Source organism: Ricinus communis, chromosome 10 (assembly GCF_019578655.1).
Source record: "Ricinus communis isolate WT05 ecotype wild-type chromosome 10, ASM1957865v1, whole genome shotgun sequence".
NCBI lineage: Eukaryota > Viridiplantae > Streptophyta > Magnoliopsida > Malpighiales > Euphorbiaceae > Ricinus > Ricinus communis.
In genome coordinates this window covers 12,176,648-12,202,734 of record NC_063265.1, presented here as the reverse complement: position 1 = coordinate 12,202,734, position 26,087 = coordinate 12,176,648, and the positions used below count along the sequence as shown (strand labels likewise).

The 26,087-nt window shown below is 33.5% G+C and overlaps 5 protein-coding genes across 6 annotated transcripts; 3 read left to right on the top strand and 2 right to left on the bottom strand.

Moving 5' to 3' along the window:
- Positions 1-103: 103 nt before the first annotated feature.
- LOC8285562 (kinesin-like protein KIN-14S) lies at positions 104-5,158 on the top strand. Of its 2 annotated transcripts, none has more exons than XM_015715079.3 (12): positions 104-523; positions 643-708; positions 1,256-1,386; positions 1,496-1,595; positions 1,685-1,948; positions 2,049-2,328; positions 2,745-2,906; positions 3,213-3,428; positions 3,517-3,554; positions 3,653-3,816; positions 3,901-4,014; positions 4,194-5,158. In XM_015715079.3, exons 1-12 carry the CDS (start codon positions 517-519, stop codon positions 4,974-4,976), a joined length of 2,325 nt encoding a protein of 774 aa, XP_015570565.1. In that variant the 5' UTR covers positions 104-516; the 3' UTR covers positions 4,977-5,158. The 2 variants fall into 2 exon arrangements, with proteins under 2 accessions (XP_015570565.1, XP_015570564.1); XM_015715078.3 differs by having other exon boundaries at positions 628-708.
- A 3,434-nt stretch (positions 5,159-8,592) lies between these two features.
- LOC8285561 (probable microtubule-binding protein TANGLED) lies at positions 8,593-10,511 on the top strand. Its single transcript, XM_002512331.4, has 4 exons — positions 8,593-8,910; positions 9,073-9,215; positions 9,328-9,386; positions 9,492-10,511. The coding sequence occupies exons 1-4, from the start codon at positions 8,830-8,832 to the stop codon at positions 10,286-10,288; spliced, it is 1,080 nt and encodes a 359-aa protein (XP_002512377.1). The 5' UTR covers positions 8,593-8,829; the 3' UTR covers positions 10,289-10,511.
- Positions 10,512-10,798: 287 nt separating this feature from the next.
- LOC8285560 (mitogen-activated protein kinase kinase kinase NPK1) lies at positions 10,799-16,553 on the bottom strand. Its single transcript, XM_015715080.3, has 17 exons — positions 16,145-16,553; positions 15,696-15,737; positions 15,059-15,124; positions 14,854-14,964; positions 14,700-14,780; positions 14,527-14,604; positions 14,326-14,408; positions 13,400-13,481; positions 13,209-13,309; positions 12,918-12,957; positions 12,705-12,761; positions 12,566-12,615; positions 12,259-12,469; positions 11,965-12,165; positions 11,519-11,856; positions 11,358-11,425; positions 10,799-11,199 (listed from the first exon to the last, which is right to left on the bottom strand). Exons 1-17 carry the CDS (start codon positions 16,409-16,411, stop codon positions 11,096-11,098), a joined length of 1,980 nt encoding a protein of 659 aa, XP_015570566.1. The 5' UTR covers positions 16,412-16,553; the 3' UTR covers positions 10,799-11,095.
- Positions 16,554-19,553: 3,000 nt separating this feature from the next.
- On the bottom strand, positions 19,554-22,050 carry LOC8285559 (putative UDP-glucuronate:xylan alpha-glucuronosyltransferase 5). The gene is made up of 2 exons (XM_002512329.4): positions 21,254-22,050; positions 19,554-20,626 (listed from the first exon to the last, which is right to left on the bottom strand). Exons 1-2 carry the CDS (start codon positions 21,963-21,965, stop codon positions 19,698-19,700), a joined length of 1,641 nt encoding a protein of 546 aa, XP_002512375.2. The 5' UTR covers positions 21,966-22,050; the 3' UTR covers positions 19,554-19,697.
- A 2,213-nt stretch (positions 22,051-24,263) lies between these two features.
- LOC8285558 (cyclin-P3-1) lies at positions 24,264-25,596 on the top strand. The gene is made up of 2 exons (XM_002512328.4): positions 24,264-24,864; positions 25,077-25,596. Exons 1-2 carry the CDS (start codon positions 24,482-24,484, stop codon positions 25,357-25,359), a joined length of 666 nt encoding a protein of 221 aa, XP_002512374.1. The 5' UTR covers positions 24,264-24,481; the 3' UTR covers positions 25,360-25,596.
- The last annotated feature ends 491 nt before the right edge of the window (positions 25,597-26,087 follow it).

Sequence of the window (26,087 nt, the reverse complement as noted above, 5' to 3'; positions counted from 1 at the left end):
GCCCAACGCTTTCACATATTTTCTTATGGTTTTTTGCCCTTCTGTTCGTCTTTTCTTTAAAATGATATCTAGAATTGGAGGTCAAAATTAATTAAAATAATAGTTTAGAGATATCTGATTTTGTATTATCGTATGGTGCAACGACCTGTCGTCTATACCCAACCAAATGAATGAAAGAAGAATGGGCTTTAAGGCCAGCCCAATGGGTTGTGTCTTAAAACATTGTGATTTGTAAAGAAATCTCACACCTTTTGAAAGAAGCGCTCCGAAGACATTTAGATAGCCGTTACTAACAATAGCTACACACCACTGCACATATTTTCTTTTCTCACTCTATAATCCAACGGCTCTCCACGCTTTCAATTCAAACTCTAGTCTCATCAAAACCCTACATACTCACACACACTCTCTCTCTCTCTCTCTCTCTCCCACTTCACTACACCCTTTCAATTCCCTCTCTCGCTTTCTCTCTCTCTCTCTGCCATTTTAAGTTCTAACGTCCTCATTTTGTATGCCATGGATGGTACTCTCTCTCTCTCTCTCTCTGAATTCTTTTCTTCTTCTTTTTTTTTTTTAAATTCTATTTCTTGATTTATTAGTTTTCAGGAGTATAATTTATTTGAGTAGTTATGAACTTGACAGATCCAACGGTGGAAATGCCCCCAGTTAACTGCGATCACGCCATTCCTTCTTTATCTTCTTTCGCAGGTTTTGTCTCTTGTTTTATTCAATATTTAGACTAAATCATATTGGTATGTTTGGTTTTTTTGCTGTTTTTTTTTTGTGTGTTTGTTCACATTTGTCTGTTAAAGCTCTCGAAAATTAAAAATGCGAGTCAGGTTTGTTTTTTATTTTATTTTATTACTTTCATTTTTTTTATTCTGTTTTTTTTTTTTTTTTCTAGAAGGAGCGTTAAAATTCAATCAGGATTTTCTTTCTATACCTAATTTTAAAGATATTTGTGACTGGTGCTCCCATACTTCTTAAAAAGATTTTGTAAATATACATACATTCAGGGTTCCTAAGTCTTTCTGCATTTATACGTCTCTTATTAAATTTTTAAATACGAAAAAGTTTGAATGAGTCATTCTTATTGTTAGTTGATTTATGTTAAAAGTTCAAAATAAATCATTCCTTTTTTTTTTTGTTGATAATTCTTGTTTATAGCAATCTAATAGACATTTAGTGCCCTGTTGTATTAAGACTTTGTATACGTAATCTAGGAACTAAATGAGGTATTTGGTTGTTGGTTCAGAAATAGTTGAAGAAACTGCCAATTCTACCAACGAGAATAGTGAATCGAGCAGAAACCAAGAAACTTCATCAGCTCAGGAGCCCACATTGCCAATATTACAAAAAATCATTAATTTGAGCTATCAAATTCAGGTAATGTTAAAATGGGGAAAGAAACTGTATAATCATCCTATACTCATTTAGTAAGAAGTTTTTCAGCTCTGATTGCTTTGTTCATTAACTTTGATTCTTTTTGCTGCAGAATTTGAAGAAAGAGCATTCAATTCTTTCCAATCAAGTTAAGACTGTTAATGCGGATTCCTTTCCTGGCTCTCAAGTCTTGGACACTCTTCGGCTACTCTGTAAATATCCAGTTTACGATCATTGACTTTGGTGTTAATCATTTGTCTTCTTGATTCTAATATCGTTGTTATTACTGTATCGATGACAGGTAATGAACATGAACTTCTAAAGAAGAAGTACCTAGAAGAGTCGTCTGAACGCAAACGGCTTTACAATGAAGTAATTGAGCTTAAAGGCAATATCAGGGTCTTCTGCAGATGTAGACCAATAAATCAAGTTGAAAGTGCCAACGGTTCCACTTGTGTGGTTGAATTTGACTCGTCTCTCGAAAATGAACTGCATATTACTTCCTCTGATGCTTCGAGAAAGCAATTTAAATTTGATCACGTTTTCAAACCGGAAGATAACCAAGGTAACACTTAGATGTTATTCCGAACATTGTTTTCGTTATTCAGAAACTGTGTTATTAATGTTTGTTTTGTTTTAATTGTAATCATCTCTACAATGTGCAGAAGCTGTTTTTGCAGAGACTAAACCCATAGTGTCTTCAGTTTTGGATGGCTATAATGTGTGCATATTTGCATATGGGCAAACTGGAACAGGGAAGACTTTCACAATGGAGGGCACCCCTGAGAATAGGGGAGTTAACTACAGAACGCTGGAGGAGTTGTTTCGGATTTCTCAAGAGAGAAGCCATGTTATGAGATATGAGCTCTTTGTCAGCATGCTGGAGGTGTACAATGAGAAGATAAGGGACCTCTTGGTGGAAAATACCAACCAGCCCCCGAAAAAGTTAGTTTCCCTTGAGTTATTACTTTATACTTGTGTTTTCTATTATAGACCCCAAACTCTAGTCATCTGAATCCTACTGTCTGTTGCCGATGTTTATGTTATTTACTGCTTGATGAAGAAAATTGATTATGCATGTGGATAATTAGCTACTCCAATGTTAATAGTTGCCATGATTCTTGGTAATTGCATTAATGATTGAAATTCAGAAATTACCATTGGAAGAGTTTTTAGTGTTTGTACTTTCTTTGAACATGAAATTACAATACATTGATTCAACAGATCTGATTGGGCTATATTTAATAAAATATAATAATCTTAGCAAAAGAGATCTCTATCTTTAGGAGGCAGTGACATGATCACTTGTATATATGATTATAAGCTGATTGGATAATGTATTCTTTGGTCCATGTCTGAAGGTTGGAAATAAAGCAAGGAGCAGAAGGTTCACCAGAAGTTCCTGGACTTGTTGAAGCTTGTGTCTATGGCACAGAGGAAGTATGGGAGCTACTCAAGTCTGGAAACCGAGCCAGAGCAGTTGGATCGACCAATGGTAATGAGCTTAGCAGCCGCTCTCACTGGTAATCCAAATTCTCCCTTTGCTGTTTCTTGTTTTCTTCCGCTCAGTAAGATAGAATCTCACAATTTAGTAAGCAGGTCTGGTTCTTTAATGAGGTTTGTTTTAGCCAAGTTAAGATAACTCATACATCAATTAAAAGGCGAACATGAATTATATAGATGAATTAAAACAGGACTGTTTAGTGAAGTTTGGTTTGGCTAAGTTACATATTTCATACATCAACTAAACAGGTGAAGAAGAATTATATTGATGAATTAAATTAGTCCTATATATTTATGTTAATGATCAATGCATTGCTTCTGTGTAGCTTGTTGCGAGTAACTGTTAAAGGGGAGAATTTAATAGATGGACAAAAAACAAGGAGTCACCTTTGGCTGGTAGATTTGGCTGGTAGTGAGCGTGTGGGTAAGATAGAAGTTGAAGGAGAAAGGTTGAAGGAGTCCCAGTTTATTAATAAGTCTCTTTCAGCACTTGGTGACGTTATTTCTTCCCTTGCATCAAAATCAGGCCACATTCCGTTCAGGTCTCTCTCTCTTTTGAGTGAATCAATGCATAAAACATGTCTTACACTATTGTCATATCTGATAAATCTTTTGGTCGGTGTAAATCAGGAACTCGAAGCTCACTCATATGCTGCAGAGCTCTCTAGGTGAGCATTTTGTTTCTTAGCATTTTTGATATTATGCAGTGGAGTATTCTGGGTCCTTTTTCCAGTAAAGACGCTAACTGGAACGTCCCAAAATGCAGGAGGAGATTGCAAGACTTTGATGTTTGTTCAGATAAGCCCAAGTGCTGCTGACCTTGGGGAGACTCTTTGCTCATTAAATTTTGCCAGTCGAGTTCGTGGAATTGAAAGTGGCCCTGCTCGCAAGCAGACAGATTTCTCTGAGCTTTTTAAGTATAAGCAAATGGTTCGTAGTATTCTTTGACTAAATCTTTTCACTCTTTCCATGAAATGGCTGCAACTGAAGTTTCCTGAAATGGTAAATCGACAGGCAGAGAAGCTACAGCATGATGAGAAGGAAACAAAAAAGTTACAGGAGAATTTGCAATCCTTGCAGTTAAGGCTTGCTGCCAGGGAGCAGAAGTGCAGAAGCCTTCAAGAAAAGGTTAATTTGGTTGTCATTTAAATCTTTTTCTTGAAACAACCGTTAATAAACTCATTTAAGTTTTGGGTAATGAGTTGTATTTGGGAACCTGAGAAAAAATCTGCTGACTATTTATTTTAAGTGTCTTCCTGTGGAAATTTTGTCATCTAAAATAAACAAGTAATTGAATTTGGCAACAGGTACGAGAACTAGAAAATCAATTGGGAGAAGAAAGGAAGACCAGACTAAAGCAGGAAACCAGAGCGTTTGCGACTGCTTCATCTCAGCCTTCATTGCCATCTTTGAAGCTAGCAGCAGAGAAGACCAAGATAGAGAAGAAACCTCCTTTAGCTCCTTCAAAACTTAGGATGCCATTGCGAAGAATCTCTAATTTCATTCCTCCCCCATCTCCACTCCAAACCAAGAAATTTAACGCTAGTGCTTCAGCTGTCCGATCTTCAGTGCAAGACAAAGAAAACATTGCAAGAAATACAATGGGAGAAAGAGGCACGAAAAGTCTTTTGCAACCAAGACGTATTTCTGTAGCTGTCAGAGCTCCTCTTACAATATCTACACAGGTTCTTCAGCCCAGAAGAAGGGTATCTATTGCTACTCTCCGCCCGGAGCTAAATTCAGACTTGACAACACCGCTCCGCACTTCTGGCTCACAATTAAAGAACAGTGGTGCTATGGGAAGACAGTCATTCATGAAGGACCCAAGAAAGGCCAGATATTCAAGATTGTTCTCACCATTGCCAGAATTCCAGTCAGCGTCAGAGACAACACCAACAGCCATAAGAAGCAGTAGTAAATTCATGGGTAGCCCTCCAGCAGCACAGGCAGGTCCATGGAAGCCAAGGCATCCTACAGTTGTTGCATTGCAACGAAAATCGTTGGTGTGGAGTCCCCTCAAGTTGAGAGGACCGAAAAATTACAGGAAGTCATCTATATTGCCTTATCGACCCTCAACTGAGATGCATTGAGACATTGTATGTAGTTGGCAACTACCCCTTTGCTTGGCAAAAGATTTTATAATTCCCTGGGGTATATATAATTGAGTCAATTTTCATTCCCTGGGGTATCTATCACACCAAAAATTGTATGCTTCTTGCCTACTTACTAATTGAGTCAATTTTAATTCAAACTGTTGTCCATTTCTGTCTCACATCTGAGACTTTGTTCCTTTTCTTTTCTTTTCTATTTGTCATACATTGCAGCAATTGATGCTTTTCGTTGCTCAGGTAGGAATGGATAAGTACTAGTAAAGTATTACATAAAATATTATTATTAGATAACAAAAATGAAACTGTAACTAAAACCATCACGAAACTAATTAAGTTGAGGTAGAATCCATTCTTGTTGTGACCAATGGCTCTGAACAGTGGGGCAGGGTAGAAAAGTGGTCATGCTTTCCTCTTCAAGATTGAAAGCATATAAAATTTTGTCCTCAGGCTGTGTGAAGTAAATAGGATTTCCTTTCACCTTTGAATCTTTGGCTGAGCATGAAAAATACTCGATCGCCCCCTATTCTTTTTACGGGCACCCAAACTCTTTTACAAAAATCCAGCAGACAAACTTTATATCAACAATTTCTGTTGGATGCGTATGTTCAATACCTAAGTAACTAAATTCTACTCAAAAGATTTCTCCATTGGATTCCACCAATGCCTTTTGTGTCAAGCAAGTCTCTGGTGCACCCAAGCCTGGGACTTCCTTTATTCCCAAATCCTGAGTTGTGATAGTGGTGCCAATAATAAGACTAACAAATTTTGAAGGAAAAATAACTACATAAGCCTTTCCTTCACAAGAAATGGCACCACGTATTACACCTTCCTCGCGGAGCACTAAATCTTGGTAAGACCAATTAGTGTCTCCAGGCTTACAGAACTGAATTCAGGTAATGCCTTTGTAAGTTGTGGTAATAAAAAGGAGGGTACAATTTGCATCAGTCGGAGGTGATGTAAGTAGACAACAATTGTAGTCATAGGTTAAGCTTCCCCAAGGTGGCAGTTGAATCTTTTGCATGGATATTGGGTTCAACAGAAAACAATCATCAGTGGTAAAACCATCCATCCAAAGTTACAAGCTGCGACAGATTTTTTACGCATGTCTGGTATGCTTTTAGTTTGGTAAGTGTTGCCTGATAAAGAGAAAAAGGTCTGATATTTGTTCACGCTTTCCGTGCATGAAAACAAGCCATGGATGTGATTTAGGAGGTGATGGGGGAAAACACAGACGACTATTCCTTTCTTGTAGTTTTTGCTGATCACAGACTTCCATGCTTCTTGCCATTGATCACTGTATTCATGAAGAAAACAAGATTATGTTAGGTGACAATAGGAATATAATAATAAATACAAGTCTTTCGTCTCCTCTATTAACCTGAATCAAGGTAGCACCCAGGACATAAGTACCTCAAAGGTACTACTTGATTTAGGAATTTAATTAGGTTATAATAAAGCCAATTATTCAAATTCAGTTCATCAATTCCCAAATTTAACCGCTAATATTTCTAGACAAGCATATAACTACTTGCAATAAGTTTAACAAATATTATAAAATTAAAATATATAAATATATCAAAGGGGTTTTTTTTTAATTTAATACATTTAAAAAAATATTATCATTTTAGAGTAGAAATATAGAAAATAAAATTTATTTCTAAAACAACTCTAAATTTAGAATTTTGTATATTTCTACCCTAAAATGATAAAACCTATCATGTCCTCTAGCCCATTTCAAATTGCGGACAGAACCTGTCTATCAATTGAAATAGCGGATAGAGTCCATAATTAACAAAAATTTATATTTCTACCAATTCAATTGACGGACAGGTCTCAACACGCACACATGTTGTCGGCCGGTCCAACTGGCAGACAGTGTCCACATATATAAATTTTTACCGTAAATTGAGAATTACTTCTCAAACTATCCTAAATTTAAAATCTCTCACTTTTACCCTAAATTGGAATTTTTTTTCCTAAATACCCAAACTGGAAAATAAAACCCTATATCAAAGAGTAAATTTAAAATAAAAAAATAAGACAGCAAAATTAAAGAGAGAATAAAAAATTGATAATAATATCATTAAATTACTATATAGATATTAATATAAAATAACATTTCTGCTTCTTCTCCCTCAGGAATCTCATCAAACATAAGTGAGCACAAAACTCTCAGAAAATAATGCAACCAGCTGCTGGGGAATACAAGTCTGAAGGCCAAAAACTAATCAGTTTGGCATATGTTCTTTATTTTATATTTTTTAATTATTCAGTTTATATGTGTTTGTAGTAATTAAAATTTTCATTTTCTGGTTTGGAAAAATAATAGAAAAAGAGAGTTTTGTTCCAACATAAAATCATATTTAAAAGCAGTGCATATATATATATATATATATATATATATATATTATACAATCATGAATTGGTTGTTCCAATTTAGATATCAAAACCAGTTTCCATTTAATTAAGAAAGCTGTAGTATTACATGTGATGTTCCCCTGAATAATATAAAGCTATTAGCAGATTTATAGGTTGTTTTGTTTCTGAAGAAAAGGAAGGAAATCTTCGATTTTGGGGACTCTTGCAATCCAATCCGTTCAATAAAGGGAGTATTTTGTGCAAAAAAGAAAACCTTACATTGTTAAATACTATTTACTTTGTAGTTTAATGTAATTTTTTTTATTATATTAAAATTTCTTTTAGTATTTTATAAAACTAACTATTGGTTGAAATTAGGTAAGTTATGATTATAATTTTATCTTTAAATATATTATCAAATATAAATTTGTCTAAAACTAATTTTATTTTTAACATAAATTAATTCTAGTATCTAATTAAATGATTAAATTGTAATCTTAAGTTATGATGATAGAGTTTGGACGATTTTGATACTTGATAATAAGTTTAATGATCAATTTATAATATTAAATTATAGTGATAGAGCTTGAACGATTTTGATACTTGAAAATAAGTTCAATGATCAAATTATAATGTTAAATTATCATTTTAATTATTAAACTATTACGGAATGATAATAATTTTATTAAAATTTTTTAAAAAATTAATAGAATAAAAAAATATAATCATATATTAGATTAAGCATCATAAGATAAATAGTATTTAACCCTTAAAAATATTGATAAAAGATTAGGATTTCGTTGTATAGAAAAGATTTTTTTTTTAATTGCATACTTTTTAAAAAGTAAATATTAAGATTACATAATAACAAAAAGAAACTAATAATAACGTAAAAATGAAGAATTTCACATGCTAAAGATTTTGAATGGATCAAGAATTTTATCAAATTCATAAATTCATCTTCCTTTTTTAGCCAAATAATAATTACAAAATAAAAAAAGGAAAACGTCTTTTTTCTTTTTTAATTTCTTATAATCTGTGTGAAAATTGAAGAGAGAAAAATAGAAATCAACGGCTCAGATTCACTCATTCTAAATAATATTATAGTGAACGTATATATAATAGACGATATTATTTTAAATGGAAAATAAAAGTAGCCGTTTGCGATTTTCCATTGGCGTAGAAATAGATAGATGTGACCGTTGGAGAACCAAAAAAAGATCCGTTACAAAAAGTTTAATTCAATCCTCCAAAAGTTTTTGACTTTTCAGTTTATTTCACTTCAAAACAAAAGTGAGAGAGAGTTTGCTTAGAGGTTGATGCAGAGATGATAGAACTAAAGGGTGACCCATATACTCACTGAAACCCCATTTTCAATTCTGTCTTTCTAGTTTATGGGTTTTTAGAAAACAAAAGAAGAGATCGTTGCAAGACCCACTTGGAGTTCTTTTACTTTCCCCTTGAATTAGCAATCATGGTAGCAAGAACCCCACCAAAGCAGAGGAGAATGGTGGCACCACTCAATCCTGTTCTAATTAGGGAAACCGTAAAGAAGGTAAATCTACTTGCAGTTTCTAGCTCAAACTGCCACACTTCATTGGCTGTTTGGTTCTAAAGAAAAGGAAAAATTCAAACATGGGTCTAGTTGAGGCTACCATTATTCAGTTTTATAACCCAATGGGTTTATTTACTTTTTCTCTTTCATGGATTTTTTAAGGTGGAAAAATGCATGGCTAGATTGCAAGAGCTTCAATTCACAGTGGCAGGTGGGAATAAGATGATATCTGGGGTTAGTCTCAGTCCTAGAAGTACCAGAGGTTATCTAAGAACTAGTCTCAGGTGCAAGCAAGAATCTTTAAGGTAAAGATATACTTGGTTTTTTTTCTTTTTTTTTTTTTTTTTTTTTGCTCGTGTTTTATCAAAAAGAATTGAGCTTTGCTTATCTCTGACTATTGTCCTTGCCAATTTGAAGGATCAAGAATGCTACTCCTAAGAAATCGCCAGTTGGGAAGTTGCCAGCAAGTGTTGTAGGTATTTTTCTTTGAGATGATTAATAATCCTTTTTGTTTTTTGGATTTGTTTCTTGTCAACCAGTTAGACCAGTTATTGGATTAAGAGTTTAAATGTTTTATGCAGGAGAGTGGAAGCGAATGTCATTACCAGCAATGCTAGTCGGAGAAACAGTTGGAGAAATTTTACAAGCAAGCAAATTTGCAAAAGAAATTGTTGAAGCAGTTGCCTGTAAAACCAAGAAATCCACTATAGAAGATCCTCAAACTCCAGTTACCCAACAGAGGAAACACAGACCAAACGAGAACACTGAACTCAAGTCAAAAAGAAAGAAAGAAAAGCAAAATAAACTACAATCTATCCGATTAGAATCCACTTCTCCAACTCTCCAAAGAGCTCGATCACGCATTAACTTCAAGGTTGTTTCACCTCCAAAGAAGAGAGCTGTAGAGAAAGAAAACACACCGAAATATTTGGCAAATAGAGTGTCTCCAAGGAATAGGCCGTGGGCTAGAAAGACAGTATTGTTTCCAAACCCTTTATTCCTCTCTACGGATTCTACACAGCAGCAGAAGTTCTGCAGGACAAGGTCTCCTGTTATTTCTACAACTAAACAGACTACTCCACATAAGTTTTTGATAAAGTCGCCACCATCTGCTTCCAAGTTTCAAGTGAAGATTAAGAGCTCGCCAGTGGTTTCTATATCACCTACTAGACCTGCAAACTTCAGCAAGAAATTATCGCCTAAGGTGTCAACTGCTTCAAAATTGCGTCGGTCATTTTCGCCTTCAAGATTGGCTAACAGATTGGTATCTCCATTGAAGACCAGGAAAAGTAGTGTACAGAAGACTGATGGATTAATGAGTGGATTGAAACAGCGTCCAGCTTCAATGCCAAGAAGGTTTTCATTGGGAAGATTTTGACTTCTGCTTTTTGGTTTTAGTTCATCAGATTTGTTTGAAAGTTGGAAACTTTCTTAATCAATGTCCATAGTTGATTCTTTGTGTCTTTTACGAATCTTTTATTCTATACTTGTATGTTTGCTTCTTTTTTACTTGTATGTTTGCTTCATCAAGAACGCCTGCATAGTATGACACGTACATGTATTGGATTCTCATTGTCTGAGCGAAGTTTCAAATTTTTTTTGATTCCGTGTCTTTTACGAATCTTTTATTCTATACTTGTATGTTTGTTTCTTTTTACTTGTATGTTTGCTTCATCAAGAACGCCTACATAGTACATATATTGGATTCTCATTGTCTGAGCGAAGTTTCAAGTTTTTTTCTTTTAAGACTTGCGAAAATGGTCACCGTGAGCCACTTCGAAACAGTAATGGATGAATAATGCTTCTAAATTGTTCTTGAATCCCATTGTAGCACTAGTATTTTCTTATAAAAGTTGGCCCAATGAAAAAAGAAGGCACAACAATAAGCTGGAAGAATGAGACAAAATTTCAGAAGCTTATCATGATTATTGTACATTGATGCCACTGGTTACAAACTTAAGAAACATGTGCCCAACCCTCAAATGTAAAGGGAACAATAAACTTTTATCTCCAGGAGTTTTACCCTTCTCTTAAAGCCCTATATATAGTGCAGCAACAACAACAGGCACCATTTTGGCTGAATAAAGCCCCAGCATTCACAAGAGCTAGCAAACTGACCACACTATGCACACTGAACAAAACTTTTAAATCTAATGCTTGAACTCCTCACTCTTAGAATGACCACTCATTTGCTTGGAGATGCAAATCTTGTCTTCTCTCTCTGCCGGCTCAAAGCTCGATCTTTCGGGGATGATGTTTTACCTCCCGTGCCTGCTTGCCGCATCATCTCTGCCAACACAATTTTCAGAATCATACATTCGTCACAGAGGATGCACCAAAAACTGGTTTCCTCTGACAATTTCTTCAGATAAATATAGATGCGACAAACCAAAGAATGTCACAGAAGTACTAAGTAATTAATACTTAGACAAACAAGATATCCAAACCTCTCTTTCTCTCAAGCTCTTGGTCAAGCTCTTCTTTCCACTTCCTCTGGATCTCAGAAAAGTTTACACTGTGTAGCAAACGTCCCAATTCAGATTATTTCCCAACTAATAATGGATTACATTGAGTCAAGCAAAAAGATGCAACCAACTTATGGACTAACCTTGGGCTACTTGATTCTGGCGGATCATCAACTAGAAATCCTTTCTGATCATTACATTGAGGTGATGAATTTTCCTCTAAAGATTGATCACTTGCATTGCCAACATTTGATACACGCCTGTTATTGCTTCCAGGACTTCCAGAACTAACAGCATCAATTGCTGCCGATGAGGTTCCAACAGGGACCCGACTGGGCGACCTACTTTTTGGAGGTAATTTTAAGTAATTTGGGGGAGTTTCCTCTTTTGAACTTTCTGCAAAGCTTGGAGAACGTGTTGAATTCAAACTGTTGTAGAACTCTTCATATAGAGGTGTTTGCAGCTTCTTCAGTTCTAAAGCCTGACACATCACATCAACTTCCAGTTCAACATCATAACAGTCTACTTAAATCATATCTGCAATGTCACTGCAAATGCCTAATTCATTGTTAACTAAAAGCACAACTACCTTCTCATCCAAAAAGGCTCTAATCTTGGACTCAGTAAGCTCATCATCATCCTCTGAAAATGACGCTCCACAAGGAAATGAAAAATTATTGTCCCTTTGTGATTGATCAATGTCCAACTTTATTCCTGCTTGTTCTGGTTCTGGACTTTCATCAAATTTGCATTTCCAATCTCCAGAGAGCTCATGTTTGGAGTAACAACTCTAACAAGCACAGTTAGTGATTCACAGTAGCAAACTGTTAATTGCTAACAAATATAGACAAAATATCAGAAAGACATGAAAGCAGGTGCTCACCTTGTAAAAGTCATCAGCAATCAACACAGAATTGAGCTTTACTTTACTTGTCGATGGAGAAAAATCATCTCCATCCATTTGACACATATCATCATCACTATTATTTGTTCTCCATAAATCCTTGCTTTCCAACAGTTTCTTAGGATCAACTGAACAGCTCAAACTGCCCAAGTTACAAATATCCATTGAGCCAGAGACAGATGGCATCTGGCTGGCAAATAGTTGACACTATTATCACTCAAAGCATCATGAAGGCAATAATAACATACTGCTTCAGTAGTTCAAATAAAACCAAATTGAAACTTACAAGGTTTGAAGCTCCTCAGTAGGTGACTGCAGAGGAACTGGAGAAGTTTCCTGATGGTAAATAGAAATTCCTTCTATCAAAAAATGATCTACAAGAAAGTAAAACCAACAAACCCAGAATCCAGTCCAAGTATACTAACCATGTTGGAAGTGCCAACAGGATCAGATACTAATTGCTGGCCAGTAACGAAGGGATGCTGCATTTGAATGAACATTTACAATTATCTTAAATCACTAAGCATAATCTGGAAAGTCACGTCTAACCTCTATGTTCATCAACATTATTTCAAAAAGTTAAAAGCCACGTCAACAATAAGACCAATAATTCGAGATGGAAATCAAATTAGAATCACCTGCAGCAATTTAGATGCATCTGGCCTCATATTTGGCTCCCTGTCAATGGAAATTACATATATCATAAGTCCAAAGATGAGAGTAAAACTACAGTTTTGGGGTTACTACTTGTTCTCAAAGCTGAAAGTGAACATAGTATAATGGTGCAACCAATATCTTATAAAATTTTAGTAACTTTGAATTCCCCAATTCCAACTTTCTGTTTCACTACAAGAAGCATTATCAGGACAATGGAAATTTGACTTTGATACCAAAAAACAGAAGAGAAGAAAAAGGCACAAAACCCCTACTTTTGCAAGCACTGAAGGAGAAAATCTTTTGCTTCAGCAGAGAGATGTTCTGGGATTTCTGGATGTGACTTGGTCGACCCTATATAGAAGAGGGCGGCAACCTGATGAAAACCATTGTTAAAATAATGTCTCAGATGCAAATTATATTACATAAACCCAAAACTCTTAATAGCTAGCAGCAGATCAGGTACCTCTTGGTATTGTTGGCTCCAAGGAGGCTTTCCTGTGGCCATCTCAATTACTGTACATCCGACGCTCCATATATCAGCAGAGCTGAGGAATTATTATACAATATAACAGTGAGGTTCAATTCATCAATATAAACCATGATGAATAACATTTTGATCCATTAATCATAGAGAAAAGGTCTTCTTAAGTTCACAACTACAAGAAGATATTAATTATTGGATTCTAACTTTAGCCACCAAATCTAGAGCAAATTTACAGGCATGCATCAACAAAATTCCCTAACCCCTCAGATTTCATGAACCAACATTTGAATTATGCAATGCAAACTTGAGAGAAAGGACATTAAATTTAACCATTACAAATTTCTGGCTTCTTATAAAGGAATAAAATGAATGCTACTTTCTTCCATTGCTATCTCCCATTTCGTAACTAATTCTGTTTTGTTAGTTTTATCAATTCAATTTCAACTCAGGCAACTCATTTTCTACTAAGCCAAGAAGGATGAAAGGAAATGAAATTGTCGCTTTAACTAGAATGGATAGTTAATATGAGAAATATTCTTAAGATCAAATGCAAACACTTTAGGTTTCATAAGGCTGTAACCCCAAATCAATATATACATACATGCCTCTTAGATTTCAGAACTATTGAGATGGAATTAATCGCATCTTGAATGACTGTGAACTGAATAAGCACTGACCCTTATTTCTCAAATTCCCTTTCTCCTATTTTGGGAAGAATATCCCTGTCTTAACTTCAAGGTGCATACCTTACTATCAACAATATGTTATAGAAATTTAAGCAACAAAAGAGTGTAATACAAGATCTTGCAGAATCTAAAGTCAAAAGCACCATGATGTGAAAATCAGAGAATAAGTAGCACAAGCATGTAACACACATATGCTTAGAGGAATTTAATTCTCCTTACAAGCTATGCCCAGTCTGCAGAATGACTTCTGGAGCCATCCAGTATGGAGTTCCCTTCATTGATTTGGCCCCTGAAACGGTGGCCTATACAACAGGCATCTCATTAAATCAAAGAAAAGCAACTAGAAGTAATTATATAGATACTATTTCTATTGAATGCTAAAAATATCAACAACAAGAAACTTAAGGGACAGGTGCAAACCAGCTCAACTACTTGTTTTGATGCACCAAAATCAGCAAGTTTAATGCATCCTTTATTATCGACAAGGATGTTGGCACCCTGGAATACATATCACTATTAATACTGAGAAGATGAGGAAAAGGATAAAGAACTTTTCTCAGATGCAATTTCACGGGATGGGGATTTAAAGGCACCTTGATATCCCTGTGCATAATTCCATTATTGTGTAAATACTCCAATCCCAGAAGCAATTGTTGTGTATATGTTCTTATAACCTACTTAAGAAATTAGCACACAAGATTAGCACCAAGTAACCTAAAATACATAAGTAAAGTTGGTGAGACTTACTGCCTCAGGGAAGGATCCAAATTTCCCCAAAAGTGATGAAATTGATCCCCCGGGAACAAACTCAAGCAGAATGTTTAAGGTTTCCTCCTCAGTTACTGTACCCAAATATCTCTAAAGATCATACATGGCAAACACAACACAGTCAGAGCAGTGATGCACTTCTGGTTCACTGAATAAACAGAAGAAAACAATCATTATTACTCACAACTATATTGGGATGGGAGAGATTCTTCAAAAGCTTCACTTCTTCTTCAAGCTCTCTGATATGGGCCTACTTGCATCAATAAGAAATTAAATGACCTCAACCATAATCAATTCACTCCAAATCCACATCAAAGAGCACAATGATTATAGCAATTATCACAAATCCAAAAAAATCAGGCAAGGTTCTAGGACCATAAACTTCAGGAGTGCAAAAAGGTTCTGGTGCATTCTGTTTGAATAATGACATAACATGCAGAAGTGAAATTAAACATCAGAATCCTGAGATATCCAAATGTATGAGAAATGAGAAAATTGAAGGTCTCTCAGTCTCACATAATCAGGCAGAAGAGAACAATTTGAATTGGTTAAAGATTAGTAATCCTAACTTTAAACTTCTCTTGGCAACCATACAGTAAGTCACAGAAATTCAGCATATAAGAAAGAAGAAATCAATTGTCTCCCAGGTTACTGAAGTAATGAAATTGACAGGGCCACCCGAATGCATTCTATATACTTGAATGAAAAAATGCACCTATATTTAGATAAAAGTCTCCTTCTCTGGAGGAAAGAGGTTTACACAATTGCACTAATCATTCAAGTGAGGAATTCTGATACAATTCATTGTGATCCATTCCTACCTGAGCTCTCTCCCTTGTAGCACCATTAGCTGCAATCAACACCTAGAAGGAAACAAAGATACAAATGCAATGTTAAAATCAAAGCCAAACCAAAGTAAGTCAAAAAAAATTCCAGAAGTGAAATATAACAGAACCCGAAAACCATAGGTAAAATAACAACAACAACAACAAAAAAAATAATATTAATAATAATAATCCAAAATACAAAAATCAAATTCCCGAAATTTATACAAACTCAAATTGAAACTAAACCCCAAAAGCACAATGTTGAAAACTCAAAAAAGAAGAAAAAAACCAGAAACCAAAACCCAGAATTACCTAAATCAAATAAACCAAAACCCATTCTTTTAAGGAAAAAAAAAAGAAAAAGAAAATCAAAGTAGAAACCTAAAACTAAAGAAAACCCAGATAGAATCATAAAGCAAACAGTAAAAAGGAAATGAGGAAACCTGTTTCACAGCCAAGAGTTCACCAGAATCAAGATTCATGCCCATATAAACATGGCCGAATGCGCCACAACCAATCAGTTCTCCTTTACGATACCGGATCACAGGAGCCATTGGAAGAGAAGGAGAAGAGGGTTTAGAGAAAATTCTTGATTTCCGAATGCAAGAATTGATCTTTTCTACTAATGGATTGAAATTGTTGTTTTCTTGATTATTATCTGGTGTACGGAATGCTATTGATCGCCTAACTGATCCCAGAAAATCTTGCATTATTATTGTTATTATATTCTTTCTCAAGGAATCAAGCAAAGAGACACTATGACTACGAGAGAGAGACTGTGTTCGATTTTGGTCGGCAAAAAGAGTGAAATTTTGGATTTTGAGAGAGAGGGAAAGTAGAAAACATACTGTTTTTTTTTTTTAAACAAAATATACAATTAAGAATAGACAAATATATATTATAAAGGCATAATTTTTTAAAACACTGATTTGTTATCAAAACTAGATGTTTTCAATTTTAGACAACCTAAGATATTCATTTTAAAAAATTAATATCACATTAAAATTATTGATTCTTTTAATACATATGCTTATTTTTTATATATAAAATTATTATCTTTTGATTTTTTTATTAATTTATTAATTAATAAGGTATATTTCTAATTAAAAATTCATTATAATTCTAAAATATAATATTATTAATAATAAATTAATTTTTTAATTACATAACAATTAATTTTCTTATTAGTTTTTTCATTGGATAATAATTATTCTGAAAAATAACATTAATTTATATTTTAATATTATATTAACTAATAAATTAATTTTTTAATTAGATAATAATTTTAATTATAAAATATAATATTTTTAAGTATTATATTTACTAATAAATTAATTTTTAATTATTATATTTACTAATAAATTCATTTTTAATTATTATAATAATTTTTAATTTTAAAATATAATAATATCAATTATATTGATAGTATTAATTTATATAATATTATAATTAATAAATAAATATTTTTAAAATAAATTTTATTTTATTACACCAATAAAATTATAAAAAATAATTAAAAATATTTTAAAATAATTAATTTACTATTATTTTATAGAATGTTATAAATTATATTAAATATTAAAAAATTTATAAAATTGTATCTATAAACTTAATTTTATAGATCGACTATTAGTAAGATGTACTTCTACTATGCTAAAAGATTTTGATTTCGAATTCTTGAAGAGTGCTATTTGAGGCATTTATATTTCTTATAAAATTATTCAGGTCACATTTTGTTTGAGATTTTGATTATTCCAACTAAAACTCAAAAAGATAAAGTCTTATCTCTTCCGGGTTATAAGAATTGAAAAATAAAATGGCTTTGATTTACAGGGTTTATAGCAAAATTAGCAAGAAAATTAGCTTTAAAATTCCTAGAGAATCGATGAGTTTGCAACCTTGAACTCTATGTTAACATAATAGTCCAATTTATCTTCACATGTTGGGAGAAGGTTTAAATTATTGTTCTTTATGAGAAAATATAAAGAAAACACATTTGAAATATGACTAAATTCTATATGAAGTTGTTTTCATTCAAATTTTGGGTTCTTTGGAGCTTCTACATCAATGAAACTTTATAAAGTGTTATGAAGTTCTTGTTACTAAATTATTTTTGAGCTTTGTTATACATATTGGAGTTGACTTGTGCTTATAAATTCTTTTAATTATCAATTAGAAAACCATAAACTTTTTAAATGAATTGAAACATATTATACTGTAAGAACGAATGAGATTTAAAAAAAAAAATTGAGCAAGAAAAATTTTAGAAAAAAAATATTAAAACTATTGTTCATGAAATATATTATTTTAAACCTTTTTAATTTTATTGATGTAATCAGTTTTGCGATAAATATTTTAGTTTGTTTCTATAATTGAAAGAAAATGAGAAACATGAGCTAAATTCGGTGACAAGTAAAGAGTACATTTTTTTTCTAAAATGAATAAACAAGAATAAATGTATTTATCCAATGTTTAATAAATTCCCCTCATTTTAAGAGTTGGGTATTAGTTAAATTATATTATGTGTTTTATTTATAAGCAAAATGTGTGTTGATAAAGGATGAAGAAGAAGAAGAAGAAGATATTGGAAGCAGCATTTTCAAATGCAATCCCAAGTTTAATTGGTCTGAATGAAAACATGATGTTCTGCTTGTCCATGAGATCAGTTATATTATATGTGGGGATTGCCAAGTTTCAAATGCTTCTTCGTCATGTTTCCAGGGAGTCCAACTTCAATTTTGCTGCTTTTGCTCTCTCCCTCCAGTCGGGGGATCACAAATCTTTTCTTCTTCCTGGTACTCTCCACTTTTGGTTACTTCGTCACCTTTATCGTGACTCCTTATTTTTCTGATTATTTTTCTCATTTTTTTTATATAAAATATAATAATTATATAAATGTAAATCATTATAAAACTAGAATGGAATTTGTGAGGTTGGCTAGCTCTTTCTTTTGAGATGAATAAATGCCGAAAAAAGGAAGGCGGCCGTGATAGAAAAATATCTTACTTTATTATCAAAAAAGAAAAAATAGACCTTCAATTTTATATTATGTTAAGTCATTATAAAACCACTTTAATTTTTAATTCTTATATATTAAATCAGTTCTTCGTACTTATGACAAGTCCGATATTAGTAAATACTTAGGTAAATATACAAATTAATTATAAAACTCAGATTTAGTACCTTAAAAGTATATATTTTAATTTAAAGATTCCAAACCCGAAATTACCATAGTCCCATTTTTTCCGTTTGTTCAAGCTTAACCTTCATATCTATGGACTAGAAAGGTACATTTTCTTGCCTTGCCCCAAGCGGTCAAAGCATTCACAGGATTTTACCTAATCCTATTTATAATTTATTTATTTATTTATTATAGAGTTCTTGTAATTTTTTAAATTATCTATCAGTTTATGTTTTTATTTGTAATTACATATATTATTGAGCTAATAAGTATGGGAAGAATCCCAAGTCAAAAAGATAAAAGCTAAGGAATGACATATAAATTCAATAATTTAAGATTATGAAGTAAATTGCGATGTCAGTCAGGAGCTCCTTTTAGTGCCACAATTGGCTAATTAAATCCCACATTTAAGCTAACACCATGATCCATTTTCTTTGTCTATAATCAATATCTTTCTTTTCCATTGCAAAGTCGAATCAATAGAAATAATTATTATAATTCCATAACATGATCTTTAAATAATTAATTAATTGCCTAATAATATATTTATAATTTATATTTTATTTTAACAATACTTTTATCCTTTTAAAAAAAATTTACATTTATAAATTTAGCGTAATAATAATATATATCTTTTTAACTTAAGCGAGATTTTATCTCTTATTTATAACTTTAAAGAAAATAAAAATTAATATTGATTGACATCAAATAAAAATATGTATAATACAGTAATTTTCTAGGACTTTATGACAATTTCAGTCCTAAAAGATAGGTAATATATCTACCTACAAGTTTGAAAACTGGGGGAAAAGAAATCATCCAACAAAATGGTGTTGCCTGGGGTCTCTTGCATTGATCTTCCAATGCCCATCTGGCAAACCTAATTTATTAGCTATCCCTCTCCATTTCCTGATTCTTGCATCCATTTGCTTCGTTAACCCACAATATTTCTGCAATTTCTTGGGCATGGCTTCATATACTTGCCACCATCTCCGATGAGCCGAGTCACTAGCAAAAATATGGCGATCTTTCATATCCCAGTTGCAGTCATAGTCCTTATAACACATCCACGGCTTCAACCCTAACATATGAATTGCATAAAGATTGTCTGGGACTGGATGATTCTCGTTTCTTGGACCCCGAAAAACCTTAAGATAATTTAACCTTGCAGGCAACCTGTGCCACCATGTGAATGCTTCATTAAGAAACCCTTGATCACCACCGTTATAAGAAGTTAACTTGGGAGTCTTCGACATCAAGTCCTGGAATGTGCACTCTGATGGCTCTATCACCATGATCCCTGAATTGAAGAACGACTTGTCATTGCCAGATGCTGACAATTGTGGAAAAGTGAAGAACTGATCGATGTTCTTAAGCACTACAATGTCAGCATCTATGAAAATAACCTTGTCGTAATCTGTTAACTGCCAAAGTCTAAGCTTGCTATAGTTCCACTCATTGTATGATCCTGGCTTGGCGGAAGGGCTTCTGATGGGTTGGATTAACTTGGTTTTCCAACCGGCAGCTCTCAATCCTCGGAGAGACTTTGGAGTTATGGATGAATCGTGCAGTAAGATTAGGTCTTTGGTTGAGTTGGTTTGAATGATACTTTGTGCTAAAGCAATTGCACCACAAACATAAGCTCCGGATGAATGGAGGACTGTTGCGTAGGCAATCCTTCGTTTGTATGTGGTCTGGTTTAGGCTCATTGGTTTTAACAAATAATGTCTCCATATTTCATCACCTGCAAATCAACAACTACATATTCACACGAAAGGTATTTGACCCTACAAATATTCTATGAATATAATATTATCATTTGTTACATATTCAATAATATTATATTTTATTATTTAGCTATTTTTATGGTATATACATTTATAATAATTATTAACTAGATTTATTATATAAATTAATTATTTTAAAATATATGTAACTAAAAATAAAAAGGATATTTTTATACAATATATATACATAAAATTACTTAATTTTTACTATATTTATACATGAAGGGTTACCCTTGTATTTATCCTTCTGAAAGTTACCAGATAAAATCCATGCTAATTAATGTATACTTGAAGAGTATTGATTTAAAAATGGAAACGGAAATACAAAGCTATTCTTTTGTTGCCATATATAAAGCTATAGAATTTGATTTGTCAATGCCTATATATACACGTAATAGGTATTTAATTAATAAATATAATCTAATGGAATCTCAACAAAGACCCACCAACTCCAAGTTTTGATTACCATTGCCAGTACGCTTTCCTTATATAGTTGCACGTTGCAGAGTCACCCAAGAATCAAATTGTAATTTCCATTAGAACAAGTTAAGAAAGAGACTAGCGATGATCAAACTAAAACGTACCTGTCTGTGCATAAGGAGGGGCAATCTGGCATGAACCAACAGGCATTAGTAGTTTCTGCTTCAATTTCTTTAAATCAGGTTTGTACACCCAATAATCACCTATATGTGACAGGAGATCCTCACATCTGAAAATTTCTTGCATGGGCCCACATGATCCCATGAACACAACATACACCGTCCGATCAATATCAGGTTTGACCCATCCGTTAGCAACCACAAGATTGGCCACCACCAAATTCACTTGCATCCTGCGTATATCCCTGATACCTTTCCTCCCACCACCAGTACCAACACAAGGAGCCCTAGCCACCACCACATCCAAGCCACGGTAATTCTTCAGCCGTGGCATGGGGATCTCCGGGCACCGCGGCGGACCCCACTTCTCGTCTTCATCTATCCACTCAGGGAAGAAGTCTTCCCATTTTCTGTCTTCTGGAATAGGCTCAAAATCAACATGGACAGTCTCAACTAATCCGTATGTATCATAAAGACTCCTTATATCGTCATCTACGTTGACTAATCCAATCTTGATTCTCTTGGTATCTATCTTTTTAGCAAGAAGATAATCAAACCAATCCTGGGTAGAATGGATAAGTGAAGGGTTGGTAGTAAGGGGTTTTGTCTTAAAAGACAAAGCAAGAAAAGTGAGGGTTAAAGAGAGCAAGATGAGATAGATGGTGAAGAGTTTTTGACATGATTTTTGGTGAGGCATAATTGATTTTGAGTACCTCTGCAAAGTCTTTGTTCACATATAGTATTTATAGTAATCAAGTAAATGATAAAAGAGAAGAGAATGGTAATAATAATAATAATAATAATAATAATAATGGGAGTTGGTATGTATTATATGATATCATATGAGTGCATGGTTTGCCTGCACGTCCATTGTTGCTGGTCAATTTGTCTTTCTGTTGCCCGTTACATTCCAAATATCGCAACCAGAGGCCAAAGCATTTAACTAGTGATTGATTCTGGAGTTAAAAGTTTAGATGATAGCTATAAAAATGAATTTATATATATTGACTCATATCACTGCTAAAAGAATAATATAATATAAAAATGATAGATAATAAATTATAAATTTATTCCATAATAGTCATTTAATTTAGTGGTAAAGAAAATCAATACACGGAATTGAGATTAGGGATCAATCAATCAGAATTAACGGCAGGTCATGCTCGTGCCATGAATATATCCAGAAATGTAAAGCTTTATTTGAAATGGAAGGTATCGAAGCCACAAAATTAAATTGATAAATTATGATATTATTTTTGTTTTGTTTACCTAATATAGAGCATATAATATGGCTAAAAAAAGAAAAAAGAAAACCCATGTTATCCATGCGATGCAATGTCAGAATTTTGGATTGTTTCTTAAATTGATTAAGCACAAAATCAATAATAAGTAGGAGGTGTAACTCATGACCCACATATATATATATCCACGTTGACGACCCTTTTATAACCTTTTCCTTTGCCTGCCTACAGTGTTTTTTGGTATGGTGAATGCTGATAGGTAAAAGAAAATTGCATATACTAATAACAAATATGACTTTGAGGCCTTAATCTAATCATAGAATGAGATTACTTTAAAAATAGACATTGAGAATTTAGATCCTAAATGTGATTTGGGTTATCCATATATTATACAATATGCACATATGAAGTCCAATTTATGAATATCACAAGTACATATTCAAGTGGAAAAAGCCCAATTTTCTTGCCATAAAAATTGATGCTGGCAGAAGCTGAAAAGACATCTCCATAATTAGTGAAGTGGACTATAATCCCCAAACTACGAAGAAAGAATATTTTTATTTTTCTACCATAAGATCGAAATATTAACTATATAATCTTTTGTGGTTCATTGAATTGTGATCTAAAGGTAAATGCAACTTGATGAAATATTGAATAATTGTTTTTAATCTTGAATCATTTTTCCAATTTACCAATTAATTAGATGATGAGCCTTTATTTTATGCAAGATATAACAGCTAAAAGACTACTATTAATAATAGTTCCGTACTAATTTCTTTTAAAATTCTTAATTATTTATGGGAATAATTTTTTTTTTATTAGAAGATATAGTGACATTCTACCATAATCAAGTAGGCATAGTATGTCCTCGTCCACATCTGGTGAGCTGTCAGCTTCTGGTCCAACTATCTAACAAATTGACATGAAAAGTATTAGCCAACAACAAAGATTCCAACAGTATGAGGAATGAGTCTAATACATGATTATGAGTAAATCCCTTTCTTTCAGGTCAATGATGGACTAAGTATATTCATTATCCAGCCCAATTTTATTTCTAATATATTTTAGGTCTAGTACAAATATAAGAGCGTTTACTTATGGGAGTAAGAGATTTCGAGATCAAGACCTTTCTTCTACACTCTCTCTTGTACACTATAACGAGTATAAAAGAATGACTACTCTATATTATAGACTCCACACCAGTTTGTTCTCCAACAAACTTTTTAAAAAAAAAATTATAAAAAATGTATTAGCAATCCAGTTTGTTCTTCACTTTCTTTTGTTATTACCATTTAAGTTTTAAAATCCATGTCACAGTAATATGTCTTATGCCTTATTTTTTTTTTTTTTTAATTTAATACCTTTAGTTTAACTAATATAGTGTATGTGGGACTGATATTTGGGGGTGATAAATACTTCAAATCTCAAAGTGGAGAACGTGTTCTGATGCCTTAAATCTTTGAAGTTTCTGCACTAACCAGGGAGCAGCACTTTTTGCACTGATTGAGAGCAACATGAAATATTATTGGATTCCTTTTACTTTAATTTTCAAGCTTTTTGTCCCTAGCCGGAAACAGATTGAAGGAGCATGCCTATCCACCCCATATAATTTCATCCCCTTGTGCAGCACATGTATGTAACTTGATAAATACTGTTGGAGTATTCCTTGTTGTGCCCATAGTCTCTTAAGGAACTTTTTCTAGTGCAATGTAAAGGATTGAATGATTCTCCCAGTTGGCCCACTAAGAATAGAATTCCTTGATTTCTGAGGTCACATAAGTATGCTCGAGTACAACTTCAACTGAAAGAAAAGAATCAATTTCGAAAAGCAATTTTTATATCACTGATGTATAAATATATATCTTCTTGAAGATATGCCCTATTTCAGAATTTACAATATCTAGTGGCTATGAGGCAGTTCTGATATATTTAGCAAGTCCTCCCTCACGTGTATGTGCAGATTTGACACGGTATGGAAGTTATGGTTGGATCAGAAACATATTCAGCTTTAGGATTATATGAATCTGGTGGGAGAATTTCAGGAACTCCAAGGGTGTTACTTCTTCTTGCATCTGTTCTTGAAAGGTCAACTCAAAAGAATGACAGATTGTTAGAAGGATCAAGAAGGAAAGATGTCGTTACAGTCTTTCATGGATCAAGATCACCTTCCTTGAGTATTAGACAATACATTGAACGTGTCTTTAAGTACACAAAGTGCAGCACGTCTTGCTTTGTTGTTGCTTACATATATGTGGAGAGATTTCTTCGTCGAATGGATGCATGCCTCACTTCCCTCAATGTACACCGTCTTCTGATCACAAGCATCATGCTAGCTGCAAAATTTCTGGATGATGAGTAAGTGCTTGTTATCATCAAAACCCAGAAAGCTTAAATCTTGACTGTGCTCAAAATTTGTGGCAGAAGTAAGATTTTTCACTTTGATATGATGAATTCTGTTGTTTTCAGGAGTATGAAATTGCTTTTCAGACTTTACTTGATGACTGAACTTAATGCACTGCACTTCTTATTGGTCTTATTTTGATTGGCTATTTCACTCAAATTTGCAGGTGTTACAACAATGCTTACTATGCAAAAGTCGGAGGAGTAAGCACACCAGAAATGAATAGAATGGAGACGAAGTTGTTGTTCAATTTGGACTTTAGACTTCAGGTAACAGTTGAAGCGTTTAGGAGTTATTGTTTAAAACTAGAAAGGGAATGTGGTGGAGAGTACAGGATTGAAAGGCCGATCCATGTCCATGGTCCTAAAGGAGTAGGCCGCCAAAACAGAAGTGACATCCAAAATGCATCCACCTTTGCTAGTTTCAGCCAGAGCCAGAGGGCCACGTAATAAAAGAACCAACTCTCTTGTTGTAACAAGCATGCTAATACAGTTGGAACGAAAAATAGAAGGGCGAAAATTGGCTGGACTGACCATAGAAGAAAGAAACAGGCACAATCTTTCAATCTGTCTCGACAACCATTTTTACTCCTTCAAACTGATGGCTTTCCTCTTTCAAACTGGTGCAGCCATCTTTTAGCATTGTACATGACCAAACCAACTAAATGGAATTTTACTTTCTTTTTCTTTCTTTCTTTCTTTTTTTTTTTTTTTTTTCACTTTGGTTTCAGAATTTCCCTAAATAATGCTCACTGTAGATTATAGAATCAGGAATTCTAAAAATTCTCGCTCAAGTGAACCATCATTGCATGCGCCTAAAATAATCTTCCTCCAAGATTCACCATTTGGCAATTAGCATGTAGCTCCATAATGCAGCAGATAAACAATTAGACCAAGTCTCTACTCTTTCGAAGTTGCATTGCCATAGTCCCTCGTGGCACCTTCAGGAAAACTTGAACGTGCTCCTACTGAAAAAATTAGTGGTTTGCAGGTTATGCAGTTGTATACCTGTCTTGATATTTTAAATAAAACTACCTTGTAAGAATCGAATCCTTGAATTTAGTTATCAACCTCACCAATCTGGGTCAACGCTACCATCCATCATCTACAAGAATGTCATGATTCTAACAAAAGATACAAAAGTGCATTTACAGAAGACAAATTGCAGATTATGGAAA

Coding starts and splice junctions, on each gene's coding strand:
- LOC8285558 (XM_002512328.4), top strand. CDS start 24,482: ATGGAAGTTATGGTTGGATCAGAAACATATTCAGCTTTAGGATTATAT. Junction 24,865..25,076: donor GCAAAATTTCTGGATGATGA/GTAAGTGCTTGT, acceptor TCAAATTTGCAG/GTGTTACAACAATGCTTACT.
- LOC8285561 (XM_002512331.4), top strand. CDS start 8,830: ATGGTAGCAAGAACCCCACCAAAGCAGAGGAGAATGGTGGCACCACTC. Junction 9,216..9,327: donor TGCAAGCAAGAATCTTTAAG/GTAAAGATATAC, acceptor GCCAATTTGAAG/GATCAAGAATGCTACTCCTA. Junction 9,387..9,491: donor GTTGCCAGCAAGTGTTGTAG/GTATTTTTCTTT, acceptor TGTTTTATGCAG/GAGAGTGGAAGCGAATGTCA.
- LOC8285559 (XM_002512329.4), bottom strand. CDS start 21,965: ATGCCTCACCAAAAATCATGTCAAAAACTCTTCACCATCTATCTCATC. Junction 20,627..21,253: donor CCCTCCTTATGCACAGACAG/GTACGTTTTAGT, acceptor GTTGATTTGCAG/GTGATGAAATATGGAGACAT.
- LOC8285560 (XM_015715080.3), bottom strand. CDS start 16,411: ATGCAAGATTTTCTGGGATCAGTTAGGCGATCAATAGCATTCCGTACA. Junction 15,125..15,695: donor CTACAAGGGAGAGAGCTCAG/GTAGGAATGGAT, acceptor TGATGCAAGTAG/GCCCATATCAGAGAGCTTGA. Junction 11,200..11,357: donor AGAGCTTGAGAGAAAGAGAG/GTTTGGATATCT, acceptor TTGTGTTGGCAG/AGATGATGCGGCAAGCAGGC.
- LOC8285562 (XM_015715078.3), top strand. Junction 1,596..1,684: donor GGACACTCTTCGGCTACTCT/GTAAATATCCAG, acceptor TATCGATGACAG/GTAATGAACATGAACTTCTA. Junction 3,429..3,516: donor TCAGGCCACATTCCGTTCAG/GTCTCTCTCTCT, acceptor GGTGTAAATCAG/GAACTCGAAGCTCACTCATA.